We start from the raw sequence: 25539 nt of genomic DNA, 5'->3' as shown, positions 1-25539 counted from the left end.
GCCACAGCGCTTTATGGAAGATCAAAGGCGCGAGCAAAGGTCTCGTCTTTAAAGAAAAAGAGAGGATGGGAGGGAAGCACACCCTGGTCCAGAAGGCAGGGGCTCTGTGGCTCTGGGCAGTTGGCGGGATCCTTGGGCCTGGGCTGGCGGGCAGGGGCCCTCGGAGTCCAGAGGTGCTGGGCCCCGTCCCGAGGCGCCGGCTCCCTCGGGCTCAGCCGACCAGGTCCTCTGTTCGGAGGTGCCTCTAACGGCTCACCACACTGACATCCGTGCCTGTCCCAGCGAGGGCTTTCTGGGGCGGGCTCTGCCTTGGTCAGTGTGCGCCAGCAAGCTGCCAGGCAGCTCACAAGCTGCCCGGCCTCAGAGCCCAGGGCTGGCGCCAGAGTGCCGGCCTGCAGAGGCCAAGCCACCGCCCCAGCGGGCTGTGCCACGGGCTTGCCTCAAAGATGTGCTCCATCTGTGTGCGGCCCAGGGCAGCCCTGGGAGTCAGGACACCTGAGTGCAGGAGGTCCCAGTCGGCCACCGGCCCAATGGGCCTGAGGGCTGCTGCTGTGGTCTTCCCATGTGTCATGTGGGTGTCATTGTGGCACTGCTGGGGCTGGGTGCTGCTCAGGACGTGTCGATGATGCTCAGAGGACCCTGAGCCAGAGCGAGGCAGCTGCCCTTGTAGGGCAGGGATGCTCCGAGCCGAGGGAGCAGAGGGGACCCCAGGTGACCGTGCAGGAACAGGTGTGTGGGGGTTGCCCAGAAACAGAGACCCCACACTTATGGGGGCAACGTAATAGGGACAGATGCATCACCTGTTTTCCTGTGAGCCCCAGGGAGAAGTGGACAGGCCCTTCTCACCCTCTATGTCCACGAAGTCAGGGCTGGGCTGAAAGAATGCCTGCACAAAGGAGGGAAGGAGGCTCTACCTGCCTGGCTGCTGGCTCTCAGCCACTTCCCTGAGTGCTCCTGGCCCCAGGGACCCTGCCCCAGCTGCAGTGACTTGTGGGTTCAGGGTCCCATTTGTACCTGAAGTGGTCCCAAAGGCTGCATCCTCCCAGCATGTATGTCTTCTGTCCTACTTCCCAGAGGCCAGTGAGAGGGTTTCACAGGCAGTCCGTGGCCACTTCCCACGGGCACAGCGTGTCCCCCTGAAGTCTGTCCCAACCCTGAAGACTGTGTCCCTCTCTCCTCCGAATTCTGCACAGCCCCGCCTTTACTCAGAGAGGCAGAGTCTTCCCAGAGGCTGGCAAGGCGCCGTGACCTGGGCCGCGCCCTCTGTGCTCTCCTCTAGCCTCCTGGCTCCCTCTTCCCCGCCCCTGCCTCAGGGCCTTTGCACCAGTTGTCTGCTTTTCTCATTTTCTTCTTCACACATTCTTCTGTCCTGCCCTCACTCAAATATCCACTCCAGGAGGGGAGGGGCTGGCCGCCTTCGCAGATGCCTCTGAAGAACCTCAATGGGACTGGCCTGTGTTGTGGGGTGAACTGTGTCCCCCAAAAGATATGTTGAAGTCCTAACTCCCAGAACATATGAGTGTGGTCTCATTTGGAAGTAGGGTCTTTGCAGATGTGGTCACGTTAAGATGAGGTCACTAAGGTGGGCCCTGATCCGACGGCCAGTGTCCTCCTCAAGGTCACATCCCGGGGCCAAGGGAGGATGGAGGCAGGGTTGGGAGGGATGCGGCCACAAGCCCAGGGATGCCTGGGGCCTCCAGGACCTGGGGGGGTGGGCAGGACGGACCCTCCCCCTGGAGGCTCCCTCTGGAGGCACCCGATTTCAGACTTCCCGCCTCCAGAACTGGAAGGGCATAGATTTCTGTTGCTGCTTCCCCAGGAGACTAACAGCACATCCTCAACGATGAGAAAATATTTCAGAGTGAACTAATAGTTGAGGAAATGCAGAATTCCTTACTGTGACATCCGCCTCTGCCAGTGACGGTCCCAGGTAACCTCGGGGCCGGAGGCTTCCCAAGTTGTGCTCCCTCGGGGACAGGCTGTGTGCCCTCCGTGGCCCGGCTGGCTCTCGCCACCCCACTCCCCACCCAGCCTAGCACCCTGCACCCTCCTTCTCCCTGACTCTCCCCTTGAGCCTGGGGCGGGTGGGGGCAAGGTGGAGGCGAGGAGCCAGCCCAGCCCATTTCCAGGGTCCCAGGGCTGGGACAATTTGATCTTCACACGTGGAGCCCACAATTACCCAGGAGAGTGACAAACCGGTTTGTAGCCTGGCTGGGGAATTCAGAGAGAATGTCCCGGTAAGTGTAGCCCCTGCTTCGGCCTTCTGTTACTGTGGGGAGGACCCTGCTGGTCACTGCTGGCCTCGCCTGCCAGTCCCACTGGCTGTCTGGTGGCCCCATGCACCTGAGGGCTCATCTGGGAGGGACCTCGGAGGGAGGCGTGGGGCTGCTGGTGGGAGCGGGACGCCCTAGGGATCACCCTTCTCTCTGTGGCACCCTGGATTCTGCCTGGGCCTCCCCCCCCAGGGTCAGTAGCACAGGAGCTCCCACTCACGTGCGTCGCACCCACGCCGGCTGGAGCCAAGTAGAGGGTGTAGTGGGGGCGCACATCACTCCGAGCCCTGGTGTGTGGGATACCGCTGCTGGGAAGGCAAATGGGCTGCGTGGCCTGGCCACCAGCCTCCACTCCATCCCTCTAGAACCTCATCTGTGCCTCGGCCTCAGAACGCAGACCCTGGGAGCGGCCGTCTGAGGAGGGCCTCATTCGGCAGTTTGGTTTTTTGCATGAAGTGGACTGTCCCGAGGACTTCCTCGTGTGGGGAGCCCATGGCCGTGCTCGCTTTCCAGCCCCTCCAACCATAGCCTTGGGGGGCTGCCAATCTCTGCAATAATAGGCAGAGCTGTGATAATCAGAGGCACAGAGAGGTTAAGTGACTTGCCCAAGGCCACACAGCTAGGATGTGCAGAGCTGGGGTGTGGCCTGGGTCCCGGCTCCTACCCAGCCTGCACCTGTCCCTCCCCAATGGCATGTGACGTCCATCGAGGCTCACCTGCTTGTGTGGAGGACCCGCGGGGCCAGGGCCGGCCGTCTGTGCTCACCACTGTCCAGTTGCTGGCCCTGCTGCTAAGGTGTGTGCAGGGTCCTGGCAGCACTAATTATGGGGGTGGGGCAGGTGGGTTCCAGAGGACACCGTGTGGCTGCACTTGTCCACCCTCCGTATGGCCCTTCCTATGTGGCCCAGCGTGGGTAGTGGGAGCAGAGTGAGGAGCCCACGGACTACCTCCTGGTGCCTGGAGCTGGTCATGGCCCTGGGGGAGGCCGTCATCCTCTCAGAGGAAATGTGAGACCCGGCAGACCGGCCTGGCACTTCCTCCTCGCCTCCAGGCCCAGCTGGGCCCTGCTGACCTGCAGCTGCAGCCCCGGGGTGTTAGGGCCCTATCCTTTCAGCTGGGCACCCAGCAGCCCATCACGGTGTTCTCATTGGAGAACGCGGTCTCCCCTCCTCCTGGCTGTCGCCCCCACCAGGCCCCTTCCTCCCCCGGCCATCAGCAGACACCTCTGCCTGGCAGCAGAGCCTGGCACGACCCCCACCCTGCCTGGGTGGCCCGACTGCTCTGGGGTGTTGGCCAGCAGGCTGTGTGGAGAGCCCACCCCATCTGTCACTGACAGAGGCTGTGTCCATGGACCTGGGGGTTCAGTCTGCGGAGGTCTCGTCCCCAAGTGCTGGCTCGACCTTCCTCTTTGGGTGGAAACTAACCATAGGAGTCCAGCTGGCCCGGTGTCACGGAGGGGACTGCGGGGGGCCTAGGCTCTGCCTTCCTCTCCCATACCTCGGGAAAGGGGGCAGGAGGGGGTGCAGCCTGGCTCCCGCCCTCCCCCCTACCTGGCCCCCTGCCCGCAGAGCTTGTGCCACCTGCACCTTGGAGCCAGGTACGCCCACACGCCCCAAACTGCACCGCGCCTCCTGCCCGCCCCGCCTCCCGCCCCTCCCTCCTCCTCCCTCCCCCGCCTCCCCCCCCCCCCCGCCTGCCCCGCCTCCTGCCTACCCCGCCTCCTGCCCGCCCCACCCCGCCTCCTGCCCGCCCCGCCTCTTGCCCCCCCCGCCCCGCCTCTGCCCGCCCCGCCTCCTGCCCGCCCCTCTCCCTGACCGCCCTGCCTCCTGCCCACCCCCCCACCCCACCTCCTGCCTGCCCCGCCCCGCTCCACCCCGCCTCCTGCCTGCCCTGCCCCGCCCTCCCGCACAGGTGCAGACCAGGGCCTCGAGGCCAGCTTGGGTCACTGCACGCTCATCCACACGGTGACTCTTTCATTTAGTAGCAAATGCGCACAGGTGTCTATAGCGCCTCACCGTTGCCTCGGTTTGGGGATAAAGCCCCGTGGAGCTGTCTCTACCTGTGCTGTCCGCATGGGGGCCCTGCGTCACTCGTGGCTGCTGAGGACCAGCCGGTCCCAGCGGAGCCGCCCGGTCCGTGTGGAACAAACACGGGACTGCAAAGACCCAGCTCAGACACGTTCGAGAACCCGGAGGGTCACATCAGCACTTTCTGTGGCACTAACGTGCTGAAAGGGTAACAGTTTGGGTACACGGGTTAAAATAAGTTATTACATACATCCCGCCGGTTTCTTTCCCGTCTTCATGCGGCCTGGCATTTTGCAGTCACGCACGTGGCTCGAGGCATGGCTGTACCAGACAGTGCCGGGCTGGACAGCACACAGACACGTGTGTGATAAGGACATTCCAGATCCCGGTGATGGCCCCACAGAAGAAAACGGGGTGGCTCACTGAGAGCGGAATCAGGGTCAGCTCCTTCTCTCAGACCCTGTGCACCCTGCTCTGCCTCCATGGGCCTGTGACTGGAGTGAGCCGAGTCCTGGGGCCGTGGCTGACCCACCGTGGCCTGTTGAGGGAGCCCTGCCTTCCCGTCTCTGGGGGGCGGGGATGTGGTCTGGCCACCTCACCAGCACGCCCAGCAGCTCAGGAGAGCTGTGGTTGTGAGGTTCATGCACTTTGAGGTAAAAGGATCTGGGCCCATATGGGCATATGGGTCGTGGGTTTTGCGGCTGCCAGCAGCAGGGGGAGGCCTTCTCTCCTGGGGGGACCCTCCAGGTGGAGGAGCGGAAGGGTGGTGAGCTGGCCTGGGACGTGAGTGTCCTGGGGCCATTGGAACAAAGCACCATGGGTGACGGCTTCAACAGCAGAAAGGTGGGGGGCTGGTTCCTTCTGGGGGAGAATGTCCCAGGCTTCTCTCGAGCTTCTGGTGGTCACCAGGTTCCTGGGCTTGTGGAAGTGTCATGGGTCTCTGCCTTCATTGTCACATGGGCTTCTCTGTGTGTGTCTGTGTCCCGATGTGCCCTTCCTATAAGGATCCCCGTCACCTTGGATGAGGGCCCATCCCAATGACCTTGCCTAACTGAGTGCATCTGCAACAACCCTGTTTCCACATGAGGTCACGCTCTGAGATGCAGGGGTTAGGCTCTCAGTGTGGGTCAGGCGGGGCACAAGTGCAGCCACACATGTGGGGGGAAGAATTCGCAGCCCCCAGCTCTGGACTCTGTGTGCAGGGGGCCCCAACCCTGACTTGTGCCCGACACTGGTAAAGAGTGGGGCAAGCAGCCCCAAGGTCAGGAGGGATCTGTGCTGGGACACCTAGTGCTGAACAGACTCTGCACCCCTGCTTCCCTGGGGACCCACGGGGTCAGCTTCCCCGGAAGCAGTGCCTGTTCCAGCTCTCCCATGAGAGGGGCGCTGGCGAGCAGGTGGTGCGGGAAAAGATAAGCAGGTTGGACCCCCAGGACAGCGGTGGCCCAGGCCTGCCCAGCCCTGCTCCTGACCTCCCCCGGGGCCCCGGCTCTCAGTGGCTCCAGGGAAGACCCTGCTTTTTTCATTTTTTTTTTTTTTTTGGTCTATAGCTAGATTTAACTGTAAAGAGCAATAAATTATGAATCAGGAAAAACATCCCTTGTCCCCACAAAGGACGTGGCTGTCCCCAGATGACTAATGACTCTGAATTAACATTACTTAGTATTTATAACTTCCGCCGGACAGGACTTACAGATGTTCCTGGGAAATCCTGCCTGCCCCTGGTGTATTTTTAGAGCCCATTGTCTGTTCTGACCAGGTTCTCCTAGAGCTGTCTCGGCTGAGCAGGGAGTGTGAGAGTCCTCCGGGTCTCAGGGGAGGCCCAGTGGTGCCCAGCCCTCTCGCTGCAGGATGGGGGTGGGCCCTGGGCCCCTGGGCAGGTTGCACCTCCATCCATCTGGAGTCTGCCAACAATTCCATCCCGTACTGGTCTTTAGTGAGCACCTGCTGTGTGCCCGGCCCTGAGCTGGGGGCTGGGGGCGATGGCAGCAGGGAGGAGCCCCTCGGGGTAGAAAGCACATGTGTGAGGACTCCGGGAAGGCTGGGGGAGTAGCCAAGTCTCAGGAGGGGCTGAGCAGGGCCGAGGCTGAGAGTGGGGGGAACACCCGCAGTCAGGGTGGGGTGGGAGTGATGGAGAGTGGCATCGAGGGGACCGTGGAGAGGGCCGGGGGGTGCCGGGGATCTGTTAGCACCTCCTCTTCTCCTGGGTCCCCAGGGGCTGCACCTCCTTCTGGGAGTCACAGGGAGGACCCAGAAATGGGCTCCTTCTCTGCTCCAGAGCCGGCCCAGGATGGAGCTGTGCGAGCCTGATGACCGTGACATCCCCCTTGGTGTGGGGCTCCATGCTCCCCGCACAGAGCTCCCCACCCCTCCACCGCCAGACCCCCCAGCCTGTTCCTGTCCCAGACCGGGCAGCTCTCCTCGCCGGGGCCACCCCTGTGGCCTGGCCGTGGGTTCTCTGAGGGCCCCCTCCCAAAGGGCTGGTGTGGTAAGTGTCTCTTGGCCTCGGGTGCGTTGATGTACTTTATTTGAGTATTTAATGTCCTCTCTCATTCATAAAATAAACAAGGGAGGTTTATCTGCAAGTGGCTGTGAACTCCGGCGGACGCCCCGCAGAGCCGGGGCCAGGAAGCCTTCAGAACTTGACCGAGGGGAGGCGCAGGCCGGAAGCCGACAGACCTAATATTTTACCGAGGAAGGTTAATGGGGCTGGGCTGCGGGGTCTTAAATCTTCCGCCAGAAGACCCTGGAGGAGCTCCGGAGGGGCAGCCATCCATCAGCTCCATGAACAGCACACGCCTGCTCACAGAGCCCTCGACTGGAGGAGGCCATGGTGCTAGGGTTTTCCGTGTTTGGTTTACAAGCTCCGGAAAAACTCCGTACGCTCTCCCTAAGCTGGGCTCCAGGCTCTGCACTGAGGTACTCAGAGGGGCTTCCGGTGGGGGTGACTATTCCCTACCCCCATACTTCTGGAAGCCACTGGAGTGTCATGGAGGGAAGGGACCCCAAAGCCCTTACACTTGGGTCACCCTATTCCATGTGTCTGGGATTGACTTCCCGGCCCCACTGAGGAAGTGACCACGGTCCAGGGTCAGGCTGCCGGCCCGCAGCCAGAACCCCTTCTCCCCCTTCCCCGGTCCCTCTCCCCCAAGGGTGGGAGATGGGCCAGTGGCTGCCACGTTCGAGCAGACGACCACTGCCCATTCTCCTTGGGGACGCCATGTCCAAACCGACCAAACGCGGGCCCCGCGTTTTCTTAGGAGGCTCAAGTCTCCAGGACATCTTCTGTCAGCCTCAAGCCGGCCGGTGCCCTGGGATGACCAGGGAGCATTCCCTGGAGGGCCGCAGTGGTGTGGGGCCCCTCCCGACTCTCTGTGCGTCCCCCATCCCGTTTCGGAACTGCTGGAGAGAGATTCCCGGAGGAGGGATGTGGCTGGGTCCTGGCCCGGGATTGGCCATGCTGACCGACTGGGCATGGAGGGCTTTGGGTGTTTCTGTCAAAATCTTCAGAAAAGCTCCTCACCTGCTGTCCCTGTGGCCGGTGGGCTCTGCCTCTCGAAGCTGCGGTCCATTGTCCTCTTCAGCCACCTGCCTGCCTCGTCTTCCATGGGGAGGTGCTGACCCGGCGGCTCCCGTGCATCCGGCTGAGTGCAGGCAGGAGGGGCCAGGCGCTCCTCGGTCCTCCCTGCCCCCAGTGTCCCCCCCGGGGCTTGTCCAGCAGGCATCACACACTGGGAAGGGACACAAGCCCCAGGCGAGCCCCAGGACGGGCCACTGGGAAAGGGGGGGGTGGGCCGGGGGTCAGGCTTGTGTTTTGCCCATCTCTCCATCCCTCTCTGTGCGTCGGCCTCGCCCTCCCCTGCCACCCTCTCCCGGCCTCGCCCCTCCTCGTCTGCAGAAACAGCGGCTTCATCATCCCCATGCAAGGACATGACTGCTCTGGGTCCGACTTGACCTGCCCCATTCCTGGCCACCAGAACCTCTCAGAGGCCAAGGTCAAGGTCAAGGGCGCGGCCCGCCTTGTTCTGAGGTCTTCTGCATATTATTAAAAAACGAAGAAATGCCAGAACAGGGTTTGAAAGTTGTGTGATCTCTAAAATGTGTACGTTGCACAACTTGGCACGTTTTACACTCAGGAGACATGACTTAGAAAAGATGGATCTGAAGGTCAGACGTGAAGCCCTCCAGCCACACCCCCACCCTCCCGGAGTCATTTCCAAATCTCTGGGAACTGGAATCCCTCGGGCTCAGCCTTCTGGCGGGAGGCCTGCCCCACCCCGTGGCCAACCTGAGTGTGCTTGGCTCCGAAGGCCCCTGGCATGGGTCCCCATTCCCACCCCTGGTGACCTGGGCATGGGAACCAGCCCCGCCGAATTCCTGACCCCGGCCAGGCTCGCGGGCCCAGCTGTTGGAACTGGCCCTGGCCGCGTGTGCTTTCCCGCCCTGCGCGTGGAGCAGCGCCCATCCGAGGGCCCGCGGACCCAGACTGGGGTTCCTGAAGCCCTTTGCTGCGTGCATAAGGCCGTCCCGGTGGAGGGTGGACGCTGACGTCTACACCCGGGGCCACGTCCTCACTCGAGCACCTGCGGGATTGGGCTGGGGCTGCGAGGCCTGGAGCAGCACGGCCGGGCACTCCTCTCCCCACTCCCTGCCACGTGTCTGGATCACTGCCACACAGATGCCCCCTGGGAGCGTGCTTCTGGGGATCCTGCCTCACCCAGTGCCCCTCACCTCACATCTGCCTTCCTGGGGACCCTAGCACACCCCTCCAGTCCCCGTCTTTGGCTGTCCTCAGCAGGACTGAGCCCTGCAGTGTGACCGAGGACAGACAGAAGCTCCCCGTCCCCACGGCGGGTGGTCCCGGGAGGGGCTGGGCAGCCTGTCCCCCCTCCGAGCCAGCAGGGGCACCCGGTCCATTCACACGTGGATCCCACCATCACCAAGTGTTGGCCAAGCACTTTGCGGCCTCCTTCCTGGTCATAAAAGCCTTGGACAAGGCTTGGGGAGACAAGTTTTGGAATAAACTGTAACTGGTCAATGCTCTCAGGAGCTCTGATCTTGAAGCTCAGTCTCCACAATCACTCAGTTGCCTCTCCCACCCCGCTTCTCGGGCACATGGGTGTCTCTCTTGTGCAAGGGCAGCCCCAGCAGTGGGGACGGCTCTGTTTGGAGAGACCTCCTGGCATGGCCTGAGGAAGACTTCCTGGAAGAGGTATCATCAGTGGGTCTTGACCCCTGAGTGCATGTCACCAGTTAGGCACACAGGAGAAAGAGCATCGCCGCCCAAGGGAAGAGCACGTGCAAAGGCCCAGAGGCATGGCACATTTGGATGCTGACAGGTGTCCCCTGTCCGTAAGAGTTGACACAGGTGTGGGGAAGGGGAGCCCTGAGGTCATGGGGTGGTCAGGGTTTTGGCCAGCTGTGCAGTTGCTGGGCTGGTACCTGGGTTGAGTATTTGGAAACAAAGAAGAAACAGGCCCAGATTTGCATCATGGAAAATCTGAGCTTTGAGCCAAGTGTGGAGGGGAGGGGGATGGGCAGCTGGACGGGAGGGGCCGATGGCGAGGAGGACCCTGGCTGGGATTCTCCAGAGACCATGGGGGCGCAGGTCTTGCGGAGTGTGACTCTCAGACAGGGAGGCCCAGGGTCCTTCTGTGCAGGCGCTGGGCTCTCCTTGGCCTGCTGTCTTGGGGGCAGTGAAGAAGGAAAGCCGCTCACCAGGAAAAGCCCAGATTCCTCAGTGCGTCCTGCCCCAGAGTCCAGTGTGGAGGCCTGCTCTGGCCTCCTGGCCTCCCACCCACCGCCTCCCTCCCCCAGGCCCCAGCACGGCCAGACGCCGTCCACCAGCGGTGCCGAGAGCCCTTTATCAGATAATAAATAAGGCGGCTGGAGCCGTCCGTGTCAACATCTTGGCGGGCGTCGCAGGGCATTGTAGGGGGGGGGCTGCCTGCCATGGCCTCCGAGTGGTCGTCGAGGGCCGGCCACCCCCACCCCGGCTCCAGCAGGACTGTGGGGCTCGGCCAGCCCCCTCCCCTTTGGGGCTGGTTCAGCCTCTGCCGAAGTGCATGTGGGAGGAAGGACGGACGGGGACCCCTGGTGCCTCAGCCACACAGCCTCGGGTGCACCTGGCCTCTTGGCCTCCGTTAGTCAAATGGGGGTCCACTTGGGGGCTGGGACCCCGAGGCCTGGCCGTCCTCCGTCTGTCCACACGGCCTGGAGGATGGCAGCCGGAGCCGCCACAGGCCGTCCACGGTTTGCGGCAGAGGAAAGAGCGAGAAGCTATAAAGCCGTCCTCCCGTCCCCAGAGACAGCGGCGGCTGCGTCTGGTGGCAGAATGGTCTGTGTCTGATGATGTTGACAACAGCAACTGTGCTCTTCTAAGAAATGCCCTTATTTGGTCAAATAAAACGTTGGCACCCTGCATTGCTTACCCCAAAGAACCATTTTCCCTTCTTGAGAAGCACGTTCCAGTTTTCAGCTGAGCACCTTAGGGAATTTGCACCCGTTTTTCAGTGAGCAGTCTTTGGTGGAAGCCCCGGCGCCCCTGGAAGCCCTCAGGTCCCGCCCAGCTGCACGCAGTGTCCCGGGCTGCGCTGCTGGGGTGACACTGGGGCAGGTGACTGGCGGAGGTTCGGGTGAGGCGGCACCAGGGCCCGAGGGCACAAACGTGCACCCCGGGCTGGGCGCCGAATACGCTCTTGGCTAAATGCAACAAGACTCGGAAAAGCAGGGTGAGCCATGGCCGCAGCTGTCACCGACCGCGGCTGGGTGCCTGACGACCTGGGGGTGGGGTCCCCTCAGAGGAGCCCTGCCAGGGGTCGCTGGGTGCTTTGGACCTCCGGCTCTGTGCCTGCAGAGAAGTGTTAGGGCTCTCAGCGGGTGGGGGGAAGGGAAACCGACTGAAGGGACCCAGGTGTCTCCCCTTCTTCTGCACCCTGGACGCTCAGTGTCTCGGCTTCGGTGACAGGGCCCTCTCCCTGCCCAAGGCACCCAGGACGGACCCGCGGGGGCTCAGGGTACACTTCCGGGGGCCAGGGGAGGTGCAGGATCCAGGGTCCCTGCTTCAGCTGGGAGGTGGTGGGAATGGAGCGTGCGGTCAGGCAGCACACACCCAGCGGCCCTTCTATGTGTCCTGTCCTTGCAATAGTGGCCGGGCTGCCCACGCCGCCAGGCTCCCCAGCTCATCCGGTTGTTTATGACCAGCCGGGCGGAGCCGAGGGGTGAGCTTGCGGGAGGAAGAGCTGCAGGAAGGGGGCTGCCGGCGGCTATATTAAGGCTCTGGGTCCTGACAGCTTCCGGCCCTGAAGGGGCACTGGGGAAAAGGTTTAAATTAGCAGCAACACCCATGCCCAGAGGTAGGGCGCCTGGCCTCCCTCATCCTGGGCACGACACATTTAAAAAATGACAAAAACAGGGAGGAGGTCACTGCTTCCTTCCCTCTTCGTCAACCCTCCCCGCTTCCTGTCGAGGACCCCTCTTCACGGGCCGGACGCCTGGGGCCGGGGCATCCAATCCCTCCTCCTCTCTGTGGGGACCCCACCTGTCCAACAGAGGACACCTCCAGGAAGCCTCCTTGAGTCGGGTAGTGCAGAATGCTGCTTCCATCCCCAGAGACCTCCAGGCCCGGACCAGCTGCACACTCCTGTGGATCCCAGACCTGACCCTAGGCACGTGGCATCCTCCTCGACCTACGGATGGGGAAACCGAGGCTCCAACAGAAGCCCTGGGCTCCCAAGTGGTAGCGCAGCTGTATGAGGATGCTGTGCTGTCCCTCCCTGCCCAGGCCCTGTCATGCTGCCACGTAGTCCTCGAGGGTGCTCTGTGGCCTCCTACCGTCTCCTTCACTCTGGGGCCCGTTACCCTCTCCCGGAGCCTGGGGTGCCCGAGGACGGGCTGGGCAGGAGGACAGACGTGTGCCCCCGGTAGCTGCTCAGGGCTGGGCAGGCAGAGGAGGGCACTGCCACTTGGTTCCCTCCGAGTAACGATCTGGGTCTCCCACTCGGGGACTCCCACCCTGGCAGGGTGGGAGGAGGCTCCACAAGCAGGTGGGAAGGGGCATGGCCCTGCCCCGCCAGATGGCTGCTCACCTGCTCCCTGTGAGCGGTCTCCCGGGAACGGCGGCCTGGAGCCTGTGGGCATGGAGACGAGATGGCAGCAAGCTCCCCGCGCCCCGTGACAGAGGTGTGATGTCCCGCTTGAGCCCCGTCCCCTCGGCACGTCTGCCCACGGGCACAACCCTGCAGGTGTGACTCCGTTCCCACCTCTCCTGCCCAGCCTGCTTTCTGAAAGTGCTGTGACTCGCTGGACAGACTGCACCCCGGGGGTCTTCCTCTGCAGCCTGGCCCTGGCCACAGGGCTCCCAATGTGGCTCTGCAGGGACCGGGGTGCTAGCCTCCATGCAGGCTCCCAGGCCCTGAGAGTCTGTGTTTAACGGGCCCTTCGGGTCACCTAGATCTGGGCGGCCTAGCTGAAGCCCTCCGTGTAGCGGGGTGGGGATCCTGACTCACAGACGGGGGCCGAGGCACCAAGGCTACTTTCTGGGGACATTCGGAAGATGAGAGGTGGCAGCACCCGGCCTGCTGCCTGCCTGCCTGCTGACTTGCAGGGGGAGCACAAGACCTACATGGGGACACGGGCTCCCAGTGCCCCAAACCTCGTCTTGGTCCCTGTCCCCTCCTCGCCGGCCGGCGCAGCCATACGAGGCAGGGCAGCGCCTCAAACTCCAGTCCACCTGACCCTGGAGTGAGGACTTCTCCACGTGTGGCCCCCCAGGCTGACCCCGTGTCCCTCCCCCATGCGGGCAGGCGACCTCGAAGGCACTGTGCTTAAGGGTCTCCTGGTCGACTTGGAGCGGCCAGCGAGGTCCAGCAGACCAATGCGTGGAGACAAGTTTCTGAACGAACAGACAGCCTGAGTGAGCACCAGACGGGGAGTCGACCTGGCCAGCGAGAACTGGGCTGGAAACCCCACAGGCGTTTGGGAAAAGGAAATGCAAAATCAAAGTCTTTATTTTACATTTTTTCTCATGGCATCATTTGTCTTTGATAAAAAAAAAAAAAAAAAAAAACAGAAAAGATCAGGTGTAAATCGCGCAGCTTGACCTCGAGGTGCCAGCTCAGGACGGGCGGACGGTCCGGAAGCTGGAGCAGGGGGACCACCGTTCTCCAGTGTGAAAGACGAGCCAGGGCAGCACACGCGGGCGCCCACAGCTGGCTCACTGGACTCACTGGCGAGACTCAGCCACTGAACAGAAGCCAGGGTGTGGCCCTTGGGCACAGCGTGCCCCACTCCCTTCCCTACCGCCTCCCCAGCACCAAGCTAGTGGTAGTCTTCCTGCTCCCTTGGGCAGCGCTGTCTCTAGCCAGCGCGACCCACTAAGTTATCACCCCACTCCGTGAGGGGAGGGCTTCCACGGGGGCAACAAACGAAGCTGGGCTGACCGCAGGTGAGCCAGGACATGTGGTCACCCCGCCCCTGGCCCTGACAGTGCCTTTGGGGTCAGCACGGGGGCCCCAGGTCCTTTACTTTGCCTGTCAGAAACTGTCACAATACACAGATTCAGTCAGAATGAGGACCCTTACTGCCCACTCTGGGAAAACCATCCAAATAAATATACAAGTAGATGATGACTAGGGTGTGAGTGGCTTGCTCTTGGGCTGGCATCCTGGTACAGTGCACAACCTGAACATCTGTCCCTGGCAGTCCCTCACTCATAGGAGGGAAAGTTCTCTGTGCCGTGGCTCTATCCATCAGATGTGAGAAAGGGACAGATCCTGAGGCTTGAGGAGGTCCCGTGTCTGGCTACTCCCCTCATTCATGTTGCTGGCCTGACCTCGGCCGTTTCGTTTGTGATCCTGGTTTTATGACAGGAAGTTAGGTTTTTTTCCCAGCTTCTGCAACATGTAAACATGGCGATGGCAAATGTTGACAAGTGAACTCAAGTTGGCGGTGGGCGCTCCGGGTCAGCCTTGGCTGGAGTGGCCCGGTCAGAGCCTGGCACAGCATTTGGGGGGAGTCTCCTGCTGTCTGCGGTGAGGGCTCAGGCTCTTCTCATTAGCCTTCTTCACGCTCTGGGGCCTGACTGCTGTCTGTACAGAAGCCTCCCCCCCACCATGGCAAAGGATGCCCAGCGCCTCGAGGTCCCTCGAAGTCCCACTGGCCGGTCTCTTCTGGTGGGTGGGCCTGGTGGTCTCTCTCTGCTGTGTGCTGGAGCCGAACAGGCAGCGAGATGGGTGTGGTGGGTGCCTAAGGACCTAGGCCAAGGCCAGTGCACACCAGGCCTCCTGGCGCAGGGTCCTGCCGAGGCCAGCCTGGGGGCCCAGGGCTGCGGAGGGGAAGGCAAAGTCCTCGGGCTCGAATTTGAACTCCAAGTGGCTGGGGGCCAGGGGGTCATCCGCCTGGCCGGAGGTCTGCAGGGAGAGCATGGGGATGCATGGGAATGCAAGAATGGCCAGTTGGCCTCGCTTGGGGTAAGGGGACCTCGGGACCAGGCCATTTGCCTTAAGGGGCCTCCTCAGGCCCTGGAATTGTGGGGGACTCCTTGAGATTGGCAGGATGACACATGTGGGGCTCAAAGCCCAGCGTCTGCCACACGTCAGCTGCTGGTACCAATGACCACTTGTGTGCCCAGCTCTGAGCTCCTGGGAGAGGCCCTTGGGGGCCGTGATGGGGGTCTGACCTGGTCGGGGAGTCAGGGTTCCCTGAGGAGATACCCAGGGGTCAGCTCTGGGCACCCCACTCCGCCCTACCTCCCTTACCTGGGAGGTGACGCTGGACCCGGGGCATGAAGGGGATGCCAGGCTTGGTTTGGGTTTCAAAGTAGCCGCTGGGCTCTCAGGGTCTGGGACCGAGGGCGGCGAGGCTGTGCTGTTCCCTGAGCATCCTGGAAGGTGGGGCATTTACAGAAGCCGTCAGATCGAGCTGTACCGGTCACTTAACGAGAGGGCCTGGGTGTGGCACCCTCAGCCTGCCCTCCTGCCCCTCAGCTGGGTGGGCCCTCACCACCCGCCCCCCCGCCCAGACCAGACGAGACCAGGGCAGAATCAGGGGTGTTTGCACTTTAGGAGGACAGTGCTTGAGCCGAACATGTAACTGTCTAATGGTGGAATTTGAGACACTCGAAGTGACTCCACGGGGCGAGGGCTGACTGGGCTCCCTCCCGGCATCCCGACAGGCCCTGGCCCCACGCACCTGAGGAGCTCTTGGTCTTCACAACGTTCTTGGGTTTCCGTTTCCGTGTCTGGATGCTTTCCTTCTTCATTGCCAGGGGCCGTGGCACCTGGCAGGGGCAGGCAGGGGTGGGCAGGGGCGGGTGACTGGTCCCGTCCCTGCTCACCCCTGGGCCCCTTGCATGGCCACGTGCCCTAATGTCAGCCCTGCGGAGCTGGCCCCTTCAGGAGCCGAGTGTGTCCTCAGAGCCCCGTTTGGGGAGCTGCTGGCCCTGGCGTGGCCCCTTCCTCCAGGCAGGGCGGGCAGGAGCCGGTCCGGGCCAGGCCCCCGCAGAGCTGTAGGGGCCGGGAGGGCACTGGGGGCAGACAGCATACCAGGGGGCCTAGTCCCTGTCCCAGGCTGAGCCTCAGTGCGCCCGCCAGTACCCGGCAGTCCGTGGGGGCCACGCGGGAAACACACCGCCCCCTCTGCGCCCCGCGCCCCGCCCCTGCTCACCCCGTGCAGCTTCATGTAGAGCCCACAGGCGTTGCACACCGGCTCGCCCTCCGCGTTGCGCCGCCACAGCGTGGTGGTGGTCGTGTGGCAGTTGGTGCAGCAGAGACCGGCACGGCGGGACGAGGACTGTGGATGGGGGCAGGGAGGCCAGTGTAACCGGGGGCTGCCCTGGGCTCCACCACCCGGACGGGCTGCGAGCGGGACTCAGGACTGACCGGCAGCCAGGCCCGGGACCACGCGGGGCTGGCGAGAAGGTGTTCGGGGCGCTGAGGTCCTGAGGTCTGCCCCTGACAGGGACCGCCTGCATTCCCTGGAGCTGTGACTCCACGCACCTCGAACCCTGGGACGGGTCACTTCACCTCCCTGGGCCTCAGTTTCCCCCCAGTAAAGAGGGGGTGAGAACAGACCCACCTGTCGTGGGGTCAGGACCCCATGAAGAACCCAACACGAAAAGGCAACTGCTTTTCTGGTGCTCTCTCTTCCTCGGCCAATGCTGGGCCTTCACCCCAGGCTGCTAGGATGGAGCACACCCCCGTGGGGCCACAGGGTGCCCCCTTGGAGCTCGGGCCCCAGGGTAAGCATGCAGGGCACCTGCCTTCCAAGACAGGATCTAGAGCACGTGCTCAGCTCAACCACTCTCGGGCGGGGGGCGGGGGAGTGGGGGTGGGCTGACCTACCCGCACCTCCCTCCTACTGCTGTGTCAAAGCAAGACTGGACCCATCCAGAACCTTCCTGAGGCCCTGACATTCCTGAGGCCTACCTCCTTCCCACGTCTCCCTGCAGGACTGACCCCCAATTCTGTAGGTCTCATCTGACCAGGGACCCCAAACCTCTCCGCACTTGGGGGCCTGGCAAGGCCCAGACAGCACCAACTCCAGGGATCCTGAGAGAGTGGGTCATTTGGGGCTCAGGAATCTGGATCTAAGAAGGCCTGGGAAGGGGCTCTGCCAAGCTGGCGGGCTGGGGTGGGCCTGACACAGGGGCTCTCCTACCCCCTCAGGATTCCATGAGCGGCCAGAGCCCAGCCCGCCCCCCGCCCCGGCCCTCAGGTGCCCGTGAACCTGATCAACCCTTTCCCCCACTTGCTCTGAGCCCCTGGACCACAGCGATGTGATGCAGGGTCTCCGACCCGTTCTCCCCATGGCACCGGTGTCAGACCGGGCCACATCTGATCCAGTGTTTCAGTGGCACCCTGGGGCACCAGGACAGAAGCCCATGAGGACCCCATATCAAAATCGTCCCCTGGATGTGTTCTCCAGTCCAGGACGGAGCCGGGGGGCAATCAAAAGTGAGGGGGCCGAATGCAACCACAAAAGCGATGTGTCCTCGGTTAGGAGTGGCAGACAAGGGACCAGGCTCAGCTTCCCCATCTTTCAACCGTCTCTAGGACCCTTCCATCTGCAGTGGCTGAGCGTGGCCAGCCTTGCCAACCATCTCCTGCCCACCCCTCTCCTCCAGGCTGTGGTCAGCTGGTCGAGGGTACAGGCCTGCCCCTGGGAATGGCCCGGGAGGGAGAGCGGGAGCCGGTCTCCAGCCCTCTGCCCAGCCATCCCCAAGAAAATCCAAGATATGAAAATACCTCCTTGCCCTCCCCCCCTTCCAGGTGCGGAGGCTGCCACAGGCTACAGAGAATTCTGCGCTGTTTAACAGAAGGCTTGGCGTCCAGTCTCCAGCCAGGACTCTGCCCCAGGCCCCAGGATGAGCCGCTAGATGTGAACTTCAGACAAGCAACGAGTACTCTGAACAAGTGTGCCTCTAAGCAATATTTGGGACATAGTTACACTAAAATGCTAGTTGCTGTTTATCTGAAATTCCCATTTAATTGAGTGTCTGGTATTTTATCTGGTGAGGTCCCCACCTCCTGCTGCGCCTTGGCTCTCCCCTTCCAGCTGGGACCCTCAGGCGCTTCTACCAAATCTTTGCTCCCTTAGGGCTCGTACTGCCATCGCACCTTTTCCAGAAAAACCGCACCACTGTTGAAAGATGGGACTGCCATGCCTCGCACCTCCTTGGGCCATCAGCCCCTCCTCACTAAGTCCTTCCCGCGGGAACACTCGAGTGGCCGGGGCGCAAACATGCCCACGCGAGCCTTGAACCCAGGGCTCGTTTTCGGTGGCACTTGCGAGCGCACACTCAGGCTCGCCCCCCCACAAATGTCCCCCACAGTTCCCGTGCGTCTCAGATGGGGAGCCACGGGCACGCAGCCTCCCCAGACACAGGCGTGGAGGCAAAGGTGGGGCCCGTGCTGTGTGTGCGCCTGGAAAGCAGCCCCAGGAGCTCACGGACGTCACTCTGTACCCTGCAAGCGCGAGGGAAAAATCGGGAACCCGGATTAGGAGTGAATTACTTTTCAGTGGACATAAATAAAAATTAAGAAAATGGAAAACAATTTCAAAGTGTTTGCTCATCCATATTTTCCTCCTCTCGTCAGGCTGCACGGTACAGATGGGACACAGAGGCCAGAGGCGCTGGGCGGGCAGAGCCGCCTCCCTCAGCTGAGCACACGTCAGGGACACGTCCCCGGTGCCGTCCCTCCCCGCCTGTCCTTCCCCACCGCCTGGACAAGCAGCCCGGCCTGGCTGGGCCCGCTCTCAGGGCCCCCTCATGGCCAGGCCTCCTCTGGCTGAGTTTTGTTTTTCCTTTTTGGTCTGTCCTTTTCAAAAGAAGTTAAACTTCAAAGCCCGCCTGCGCAGCAGAGCTGCCCTGAGCTCTAGGCCCTGCACGCGCCCAGACTCAAGTGAAGAATTCAGGGCAGTGGGCAGTGCGGAGCCAGGGGCGGGGCTGGCCGAGAGCCGAGGAGCAGGGGGCTGGCGCTGCGCAGCTTGCAGGGCTGAGGCGGGCACGCACAGAGAAAAACACTTTGGAAAGTAAGCACCTCGGCTCCCAAAAAGCAGCAGAAAATGGCCCGATTTTGAGTGGGTCCTCCCAGGCTCTTGGAAAAGGATACGTCGTGGACACTTAACCTGATACCACGTGTGTCCCCTGCTGTTCAAGGGTGAACCTGCCAGGGCGAGTCTACGAGGCGGGCCATGCAGGAAGGAAAACCCAGCGTCCTCGTCAAGGTCTGGATTTGCTTGGCGAAGGCTGCCGGGCCCCACGCAGCACTGGCCACTTCCCGGAGCGTCCCCTGGCCTTGGCCGTGGGGCTCGGACATGCGGGGGGTGTGTGTGAGGGGCTCTAGAGCACCTGGCTACGCATGCACACGCGCAGCGGTCTGCAGAACCACAACTGCCTACTCGTCCACACTGACAGAAGCCTCAGGTCGACGGCTCTGGCCTGGGACGAAGGATGCACGCAGGATGCAAAAGGGCAGAACGGATATGAGCTCCTGCTGGGAGGGGGACGCGTGCCTATTACTGACGAGCTTCTAGAACTTTCTTAGTCATTTAAAAGGACATTAGGACAGTTGTCTCCCGGGGCATCAGTTCCGGCCACACGTGAGGGAGAGTGAGGCACTGCTGGGGGGCAGGTCTGGGGCCACTGGCCAGTCCCCCCATGGCTGGGAGCCCTGTGGGCCGGGCTCTGGTCCCAGCACTCTCCGAGAACCTCTGAGTTTCCGCATGAGCCTGGCCCTGCCGGACCAGCCACAGGGAAGCGGTGGGGCCACCCTCCCTGAGTGCCAGGCAGGAGCCCAGCTCCTCTGACAGGAGCCCGTCAGAGGAAACTCTCCCGGGACAGCTCAAGGGCAGACGGGAGAAGGATGGCCACGTGAACACCCCCCGGACCCCAGTCCCACTTGGCATACACCTCCCAGGCATGTTCCGCACTCAGATCTGCCTGGGCCTGGACACGGGGGTGACCGGGCTGTGCACCCTCCGAGGCCTGCCGCCTTGGGGAGACAGGCGGGCCACAAAGGGATTCTTCGCCCCAGGAAGCTTCCTTAAAGCTCAATATTCTTTGTCCCCCAGACCAGGGAGCACAGACCTCACCAGGCCAGATGCCAAGTCCTCAGCCAGTCCACAGAGCTGGCCAAGGCCTAAGTGTCCTGCCTCATTTAATCTTTACAACACGGCAGGGGGACAGTGTGTGCAGGGGCCACGGGGCCAGGAGCCCCCGGACAGGGCCAGCAGGCTCCTGGTGAGCACGAGGCAGACGGTCCTGCTCAGAACCCGGGGCCCACTGTGCGCCCTCCGAGTGTCTCTGAGCCCTGGGGGTCATCATCTGGCTGTTGTGAAGGTAAATGCCTCAGTGCCTAGATGGTGGCCTGTCTGCTCACCCCCCAGGGCAGGAATTTCTGCTGGGAGGTGAGCCCTGTGAGGGGTGGGGGGCAACGGCAGGGAGGCCCCACACCTTTTCCCGTTTACCAGTGTGTCCGCAGGGGGAGGAGTGGATGGAGCACGGAGGGGCCGGCCTGCGGCTGGGGCTGCCGCCCCCCAGGACACTCCTGCTGCTAGCCTCAGTTTCCCTCTCAGTGAGGGCCACATCAGACACCAAGCCCCTGCAGCACATGTCGGGGTGGGGGGCGTGATCACAGGGGACAGAGGTGAAAGTGAGGGGGTGATATGGATTCTGAGGTATCCCCTTCCAGGAGGCACAGCGTGGGTGGAGGGAAGTTGGGGGGCCTGCAGAGCCCCAAACACCAGGCTAGATCAAGGGAGAAAAACAGTGGTTTCCCCCAAACTGCCTGAGTCAGCCCTGCTTCCTGCCTGCCTAGTCTGGGGCCTTGGAGGGTCGGGGGCTCCCACAGCCCAGTAAAGGTGGGCTCCTGAGGACCACGCAGCCCGGGGCTGGGGGCGGGGGGACCAGCCCCCCACCCCACCCCCACTGGTCCCAGGCACCAGAACTGGCCAGAACCAGCTGACTGGCCCTGACAGGGCTCCTACCAGCACTAGACTAGAAGGGAGGCAGCCCCAGACACAGCCATGCCCAGAGCTCGGACCCTGGAGCCACTAGGGCCTCCTTAACTTTAGATAGCTCGCAAACAAAGGCAGCCCCTGCCACTTAGCAAACTCCTTGAACATCCGAGTTTGCCTGTGGGATGGTGTAGGATAAAGTAGCTTTCAACCTTTACGCAGCTTCTGGGGACTCTGCCCTCCCTGTTCGGGGCAAAAGTCGAGTTCCCAGTCCTCCGCTCTGCACCAGCCACACACCAGAAAAAACCAAAAGTGAAAACAAGTTTGGTGCCTTGAACAACCATAGACCCGGTCTCAGCCCCAACTGCCTGGTATCGGGTGGAAAGTGCTCCCCAAGAGGCAGGGCCCCAAAGCCCCCTTCTGTGTAGGATTTCTACGTCCTCCAACAAAGCAGCCACCTAGCAGCCACCCTCCCTGCCAGACCCGTGCCTGGGCCAAGACACCCTGTGCCCCTGCCACCCCAGGAGCCCCAGGGCTGAGCCCCGGCAGGCCGGCTGCGACCCGGGGCGTGCAACCTTAAGCTCAGGGGCCCTTCGGTCCCTTTCTGTGGAGCAGCGGGGCAGCTCCTGTCGTGGGGCCTGGGCCTCAGCTCCCCGCTGTTGGAGCAACCGGCTGCCCCCCGTTCCTCACCTCCTGGCCCTGCCCTGCCACCCCACCCAGGGTTGCTTGCGCGGGGACTCCGGCCAGGCCGCACACTCACCAGGCGCTTCTGCGGGCGCACGAGTGGCCGGTTGACGCCATTCATCTTGTGGTAGAGGCCACAAGCATTGCACAGGTAGTGGCCAGTGCCGTCGCGACGCCACAGGGGTGTGGACAGGGCCCCACAGTTGACACACTCGCGACCCTCGCCGGGGAGCTCTTCCAAGAAGTCCGACACTGCGGGGACGGGCAGCTCGTGGGCCGAGGCTCCCGCTTCCCCCGAACCCGCAGCATCTGTTGCATTTCCTTGTTTTGTGTGCACCCTGAATTTATTTTATTTTAAAATTCATCATATCTAATTTTATTTTAAATCTTAACTTTACATACAATAAAGTTGGTGGCAGATTAAAAAAAAAAACTGGTTAGGGTTGCCTTTGTGGGGTGGGGGAAGGTTAATAAATCAAACCCCAGGGTGCACAGCAGGGAACCGGGTGGAGCTTCCATCCCCTGGGGAGGCAGGATCCTCAGCATTGGCAGAGGGAGGCGGCCAAGGGCCTTGTTCTCTGCAACACGGGACATTCACAGGGGCCGTGGTGGTGAGGCCGAGAGGACTGGGACGTCCCACAGGGGCTACGGTGCCTGTACGTCAACTGCGCTGTGGGGGTGACCACGATGCTCGCCAGAACAACAGCGAGGTGGGGCCTCGCCGCCCACTTGGGGGCCCACGAGGGGCGGGGGGACGGCAGAGGCACTGGGCCAGGCACCCTATGGGGGCGGGGTGGGGATCAATCGTCGTGGGGCTGCGCTGGGCTCTGGCGGAGGGGAGCCCGCTTCCTGCGCGGGGGAGCCAGCGGGGCCCAGAGGCTGCTGGAAAGGGGGCCAGCGAGGCCTCCTCCAGCGGGGTGGGACCTGGTCCCTACGGGCAGCAAACACAGGCCAGGCACGGCCGCAGGGGTGAGAAAGTGTCTGGCTGCGGGCTACTCACAAACCAGGTGGAGCAAATCTCTGCCTTCCAGACCCAGAATCCGATTATCCAAATTTATACCCCAGGGGGAGCAACTGAAACCAGGTCACAAATTAGAATACGTAAACATTCTAGAACAGAGATGAATGTGGCGGCTTACATAAATAATCTGGTATTTTGAATTTTATAAAAATCACTTCCCAAAACTTTCCGTAAGAGCATTTACGAGGTAGGCTCTAAATTGGCATGATCCAGAATGTGGGGCTCAGATGAATGAAAGTAGAAACACTTTCTTACTAACGTGTAAAATAGTTCAGGACCCGTGTTCTTCATCCCAAGGAGGGTGAGCTCGCGGCAGACATCTATTCTGCCCCGGGTTTGCTTGTCCCCGCACTTCTGGACCTGGCCGGGAAGCATTCGTAGGGTGCGGGTTTGCGCCAGCGCCCCAGTATCGCACTCACCGAAGGTGGCTCTGCGGCCGGGGAAGCCAGCCGGGTGGCTCTGTAGGCCGTGCAGGACGCTGCCGTCGAAGGGTCCGGATGTCCAGGACGGGGCCACCTCGCTGCTCACGTAGGCTGGGTAGGCGGTGGGGTACGGCGCGCTCACTGGCCGGCGGAGCGGGGCCGAGTACTGCTCGCGGGCCAGCAGCGCGCCCTGGTAGGCGCCACCGTCCGGGGTCCCTGCGCTGCCACCGCCGCCGGGCCCTGCGGGGCTGTGCGGGAAGGGGAAGGCGGTGGGTGCGGCCGGCTGAGCGGCCGGCGGGTGCGGGCTGCCGGAGCCGAAGGCTGAGGAGTCTGCTGCCGCCGCCTGCGCCCAGCCGGGGTGCGCGGCCAGCCCCGGGGCCTGCGGTCCCGGCTCACACGCCGGCAGGTAGGGCAGCATGGAGGGGACGCGCGCGGGCGGCACGAACACTGGGGAGCCGGCGCTTGGCGCGTGCAGAAACGCGCCGGAGTCCGCGTAGGCGGCCTGGCCGGGGCTCGGGGCCAGCGCCAGGCTCTGGTACATCTTCCCCCGCGCGGCCTTGACCTGCAGAGAAGAGGGACGGGCGTCGAGTTCGCGGCTGCTGCGCACCCCGGGCGGCGCCCGCGCTCGTGCCGCGCTCCCCGCTCCCCGGCCGGCCGCGGGGTCAGACGGCGGGGCGCGGGTGGCCCCGAGCTGCTGGCGGGACAGCCCCGGCGCAGCTGCAGCGCCGAGCTCACCTCCTCCACTGCCGGGCCTCGGAGCTTCCCGGGGTGGGCTCGGCAGGGGCCGAGAGGGAGCGGCCGCACGCCCGCGGGGCCGGGGCGCAGGGGCCCCGCCGCGCTGGGAGCAGGCGCCAGGCCGGGCCGGGGCTGTCCCGCGGAGGGCGCGGCGGTCTCGGCGGGCCGGCGACAAGCGGGCTGGAGACTGGGAGCCCGGGGCCGCGCGGTGCCGCAGGGAATCCCGGGCGCCCCGCCGCCCCTCCGCGCCGCCCCGGCCAGCCCCGCTGCCCCTCCCTCCCTCCCTCCCTCCCTCTCCTCTCCTCTCCTCTCTCCTCCCCTCCCCGCCTGCGGGGTCAGCGCTGGGGCTGCGGCCGCTGCGCCACGTGACCCGAGCAGGCCCGGCTCCCCGGGCTCGGCGGGAAAGGGGTCGGGACGAGGTGCGCGGGGCGCGGGGCACCCAGCATTCCGTACTGGCTGAAGCGGGCAGGAGGGACCGGCCGGGGCTCGGTGGGGTCCTGGGCTAGCTGGGACACGGAGACGTCCTTAAATTTGCTCCGGGGACGCGCGGATCCACACCCCTCCCTCCTCGCCAGCCCGGCTCCCAGCGAGGCTGGCCCGGTGTCCGGTAGGGCTCCTGCGGACGAGCCAGAGAGCGGGTCAGCCGCGCTCCCGCACACGCGGTGGTGGAGCCCCGTCGTTGGACCCAGGGCCCAGCACCAGGATCCGGCTTCCATGGGGACGCCCAGCTCAGTGTCCCTGGGCTCCCCCCGGGCCCACGAGGGCCACCCCATGCGCGAAGTGCAGCCGGAGTCCCACAGTTTCCTCAGTTTCTGACCAAGCAGGGCAACTTCAGGCTCTATCCCAGCGTGAGGGTGGGGGGGGCAGGGGTTTGGCCGTGTTGGTGGGAGCTACCCGGATACCTGGATGCACTCCCTTTGCCCCAGTTCCGCTCCCTGCTCCCCGCCTCCACCCCTAGGTGGGACCTTTCGCCTGACCCTGGCAGTGGGGAGCAGAGTGGGGTCACAAGAAGATCTCCTCCAGAAGCGAGAAATGGGGGATACGTGGGAGGCCACCAAGGTCATGGAAGTGCCCTCTGGCACTCCCTGGGTGGACCCGTGGTGGTAGCTGTGCGGCAGAGGGGGCCTCCTGGGGCTTCAGCAGGCCCCAGGCCCTCTGAGGGGACAGCTACAGTGGACGCGGGTTGATGCTGGCTGGGCAGGAGCAGGGCTTACCAGGCAGCCCTTGGCTGCGGTGCTCAGGGCTGTGAATGTTCCTGTTTATAGCAACAGGCCCTTAGCCCCTCCATGGTGGGCTAGACCCCAGGGGCTGTTGGCCTGTGGAGGGTGCAGTGGTCCCTGGACCCCTCTCCCACACTCTCTCGCTGATAGCAGGCAGGGATTTGGGGTGCATGTTGAGGCATACGGGGTGAACCTGGCTGGGCTGCCCAGGAAGGACCATTTTAGAAGGGTGGCAGGAAAGGCCCCCCACTCACATCCTGGTTGGAGATGCCACAGAAGTTTCCAGGGCAGGCCCCGGACTCTCCACAAGCCTCGCTGGGGTGCCGGTGGGAAGGGGAGCAGGTGGCCTTTGATACTGCCCCCTCCACTGCAGTCCCTAGCCCCTCCCCCACACTCCCCCCCTCCAACCACCTGCAGTATGGACTCCTGTGGCACACTCCCTTCTGGGGTCTGAACCGAGGGGCCCTTCCTTGCCCCACCTCTCTCTAGACTTCACCAGTGGATGTCTTTCTCTCTTTCAAAGTGGGCTCCCAACAGGTGACCCCGTACTACTCAGGGTCTTAGAGACTCTCTGTGCCAGGGGACCTTGGCAGTGCTAGAGGACCCCGAAGCGGGTTGAACCCACACAACTCCTCCTGCACCCAGAGCCCCGTTTACTGAGACAGTGGATGTGAAAAAGGAAGCTGCCTCACCACTGGG

The 25539-nt window shown here is 63.2% G+C and overlaps 1 protein-coding gene across 2 annotated transcripts; it reads right to left on the bottom strand.

Moving 5' to 3' along the window:
- Window positions 1-13297: 13297 nt before the first annotated feature.
- GATA5 (GATA binding protein 5) lies at window positions 13298-23872 on the bottom strand. Of its 2 annotated transcripts, none has more exons than XM_073888313.1 (7): window positions 23621-23872; window positions 22883-23447; window positions 21519-21694; window positions 15965-16090; window positions 15491-15578; window positions 15058-15182; window positions 13298-14624 (listed from the first exon to the last, which is right to left on the bottom strand). In XM_073888313.1, exons 2-7 carry the CDS (start codon window positions 23424-23426, stop codon window positions 14364-14366), a joined length of 1320 nt encoding a protein of 439 aa, XP_073744414.1. In that variant the 5' UTR covers window positions 23427-23447; window positions 23621-23872; the 3' UTR covers window positions 13298-14363. The 2 variants fall into 2 exon arrangements, with proteins under 2 accessions (XP_073744414.1, XP_025720742.1); XM_025864957.2 differs by having other exon boundaries at window positions 14409-14709.
- Between the last annotated feature and the right edge of the window lie 1667 nt (window positions 23873-25539).

The sequence above is a fragment of the Callorhinus ursinus genome, unplaced genomic scaffold, assembly GCF_003265705.2.
Source record: "Callorhinus ursinus isolate GAN/ISIS: 27379988/994484 unplaced genomic scaffold, GSC_fseal_2.0 scaffold89, whole genome shotgun sequence".
In the NCBI taxonomy this organism is placed as follows: domain Eukaryota; kingdom Metazoa; phylum Chordata; class Mammalia; order Carnivora; family Otariidae; genus Callorhinus; species Callorhinus ursinus.
This window is presented reverse-complemented; position numbering and strand designations above follow the sequence as displayed.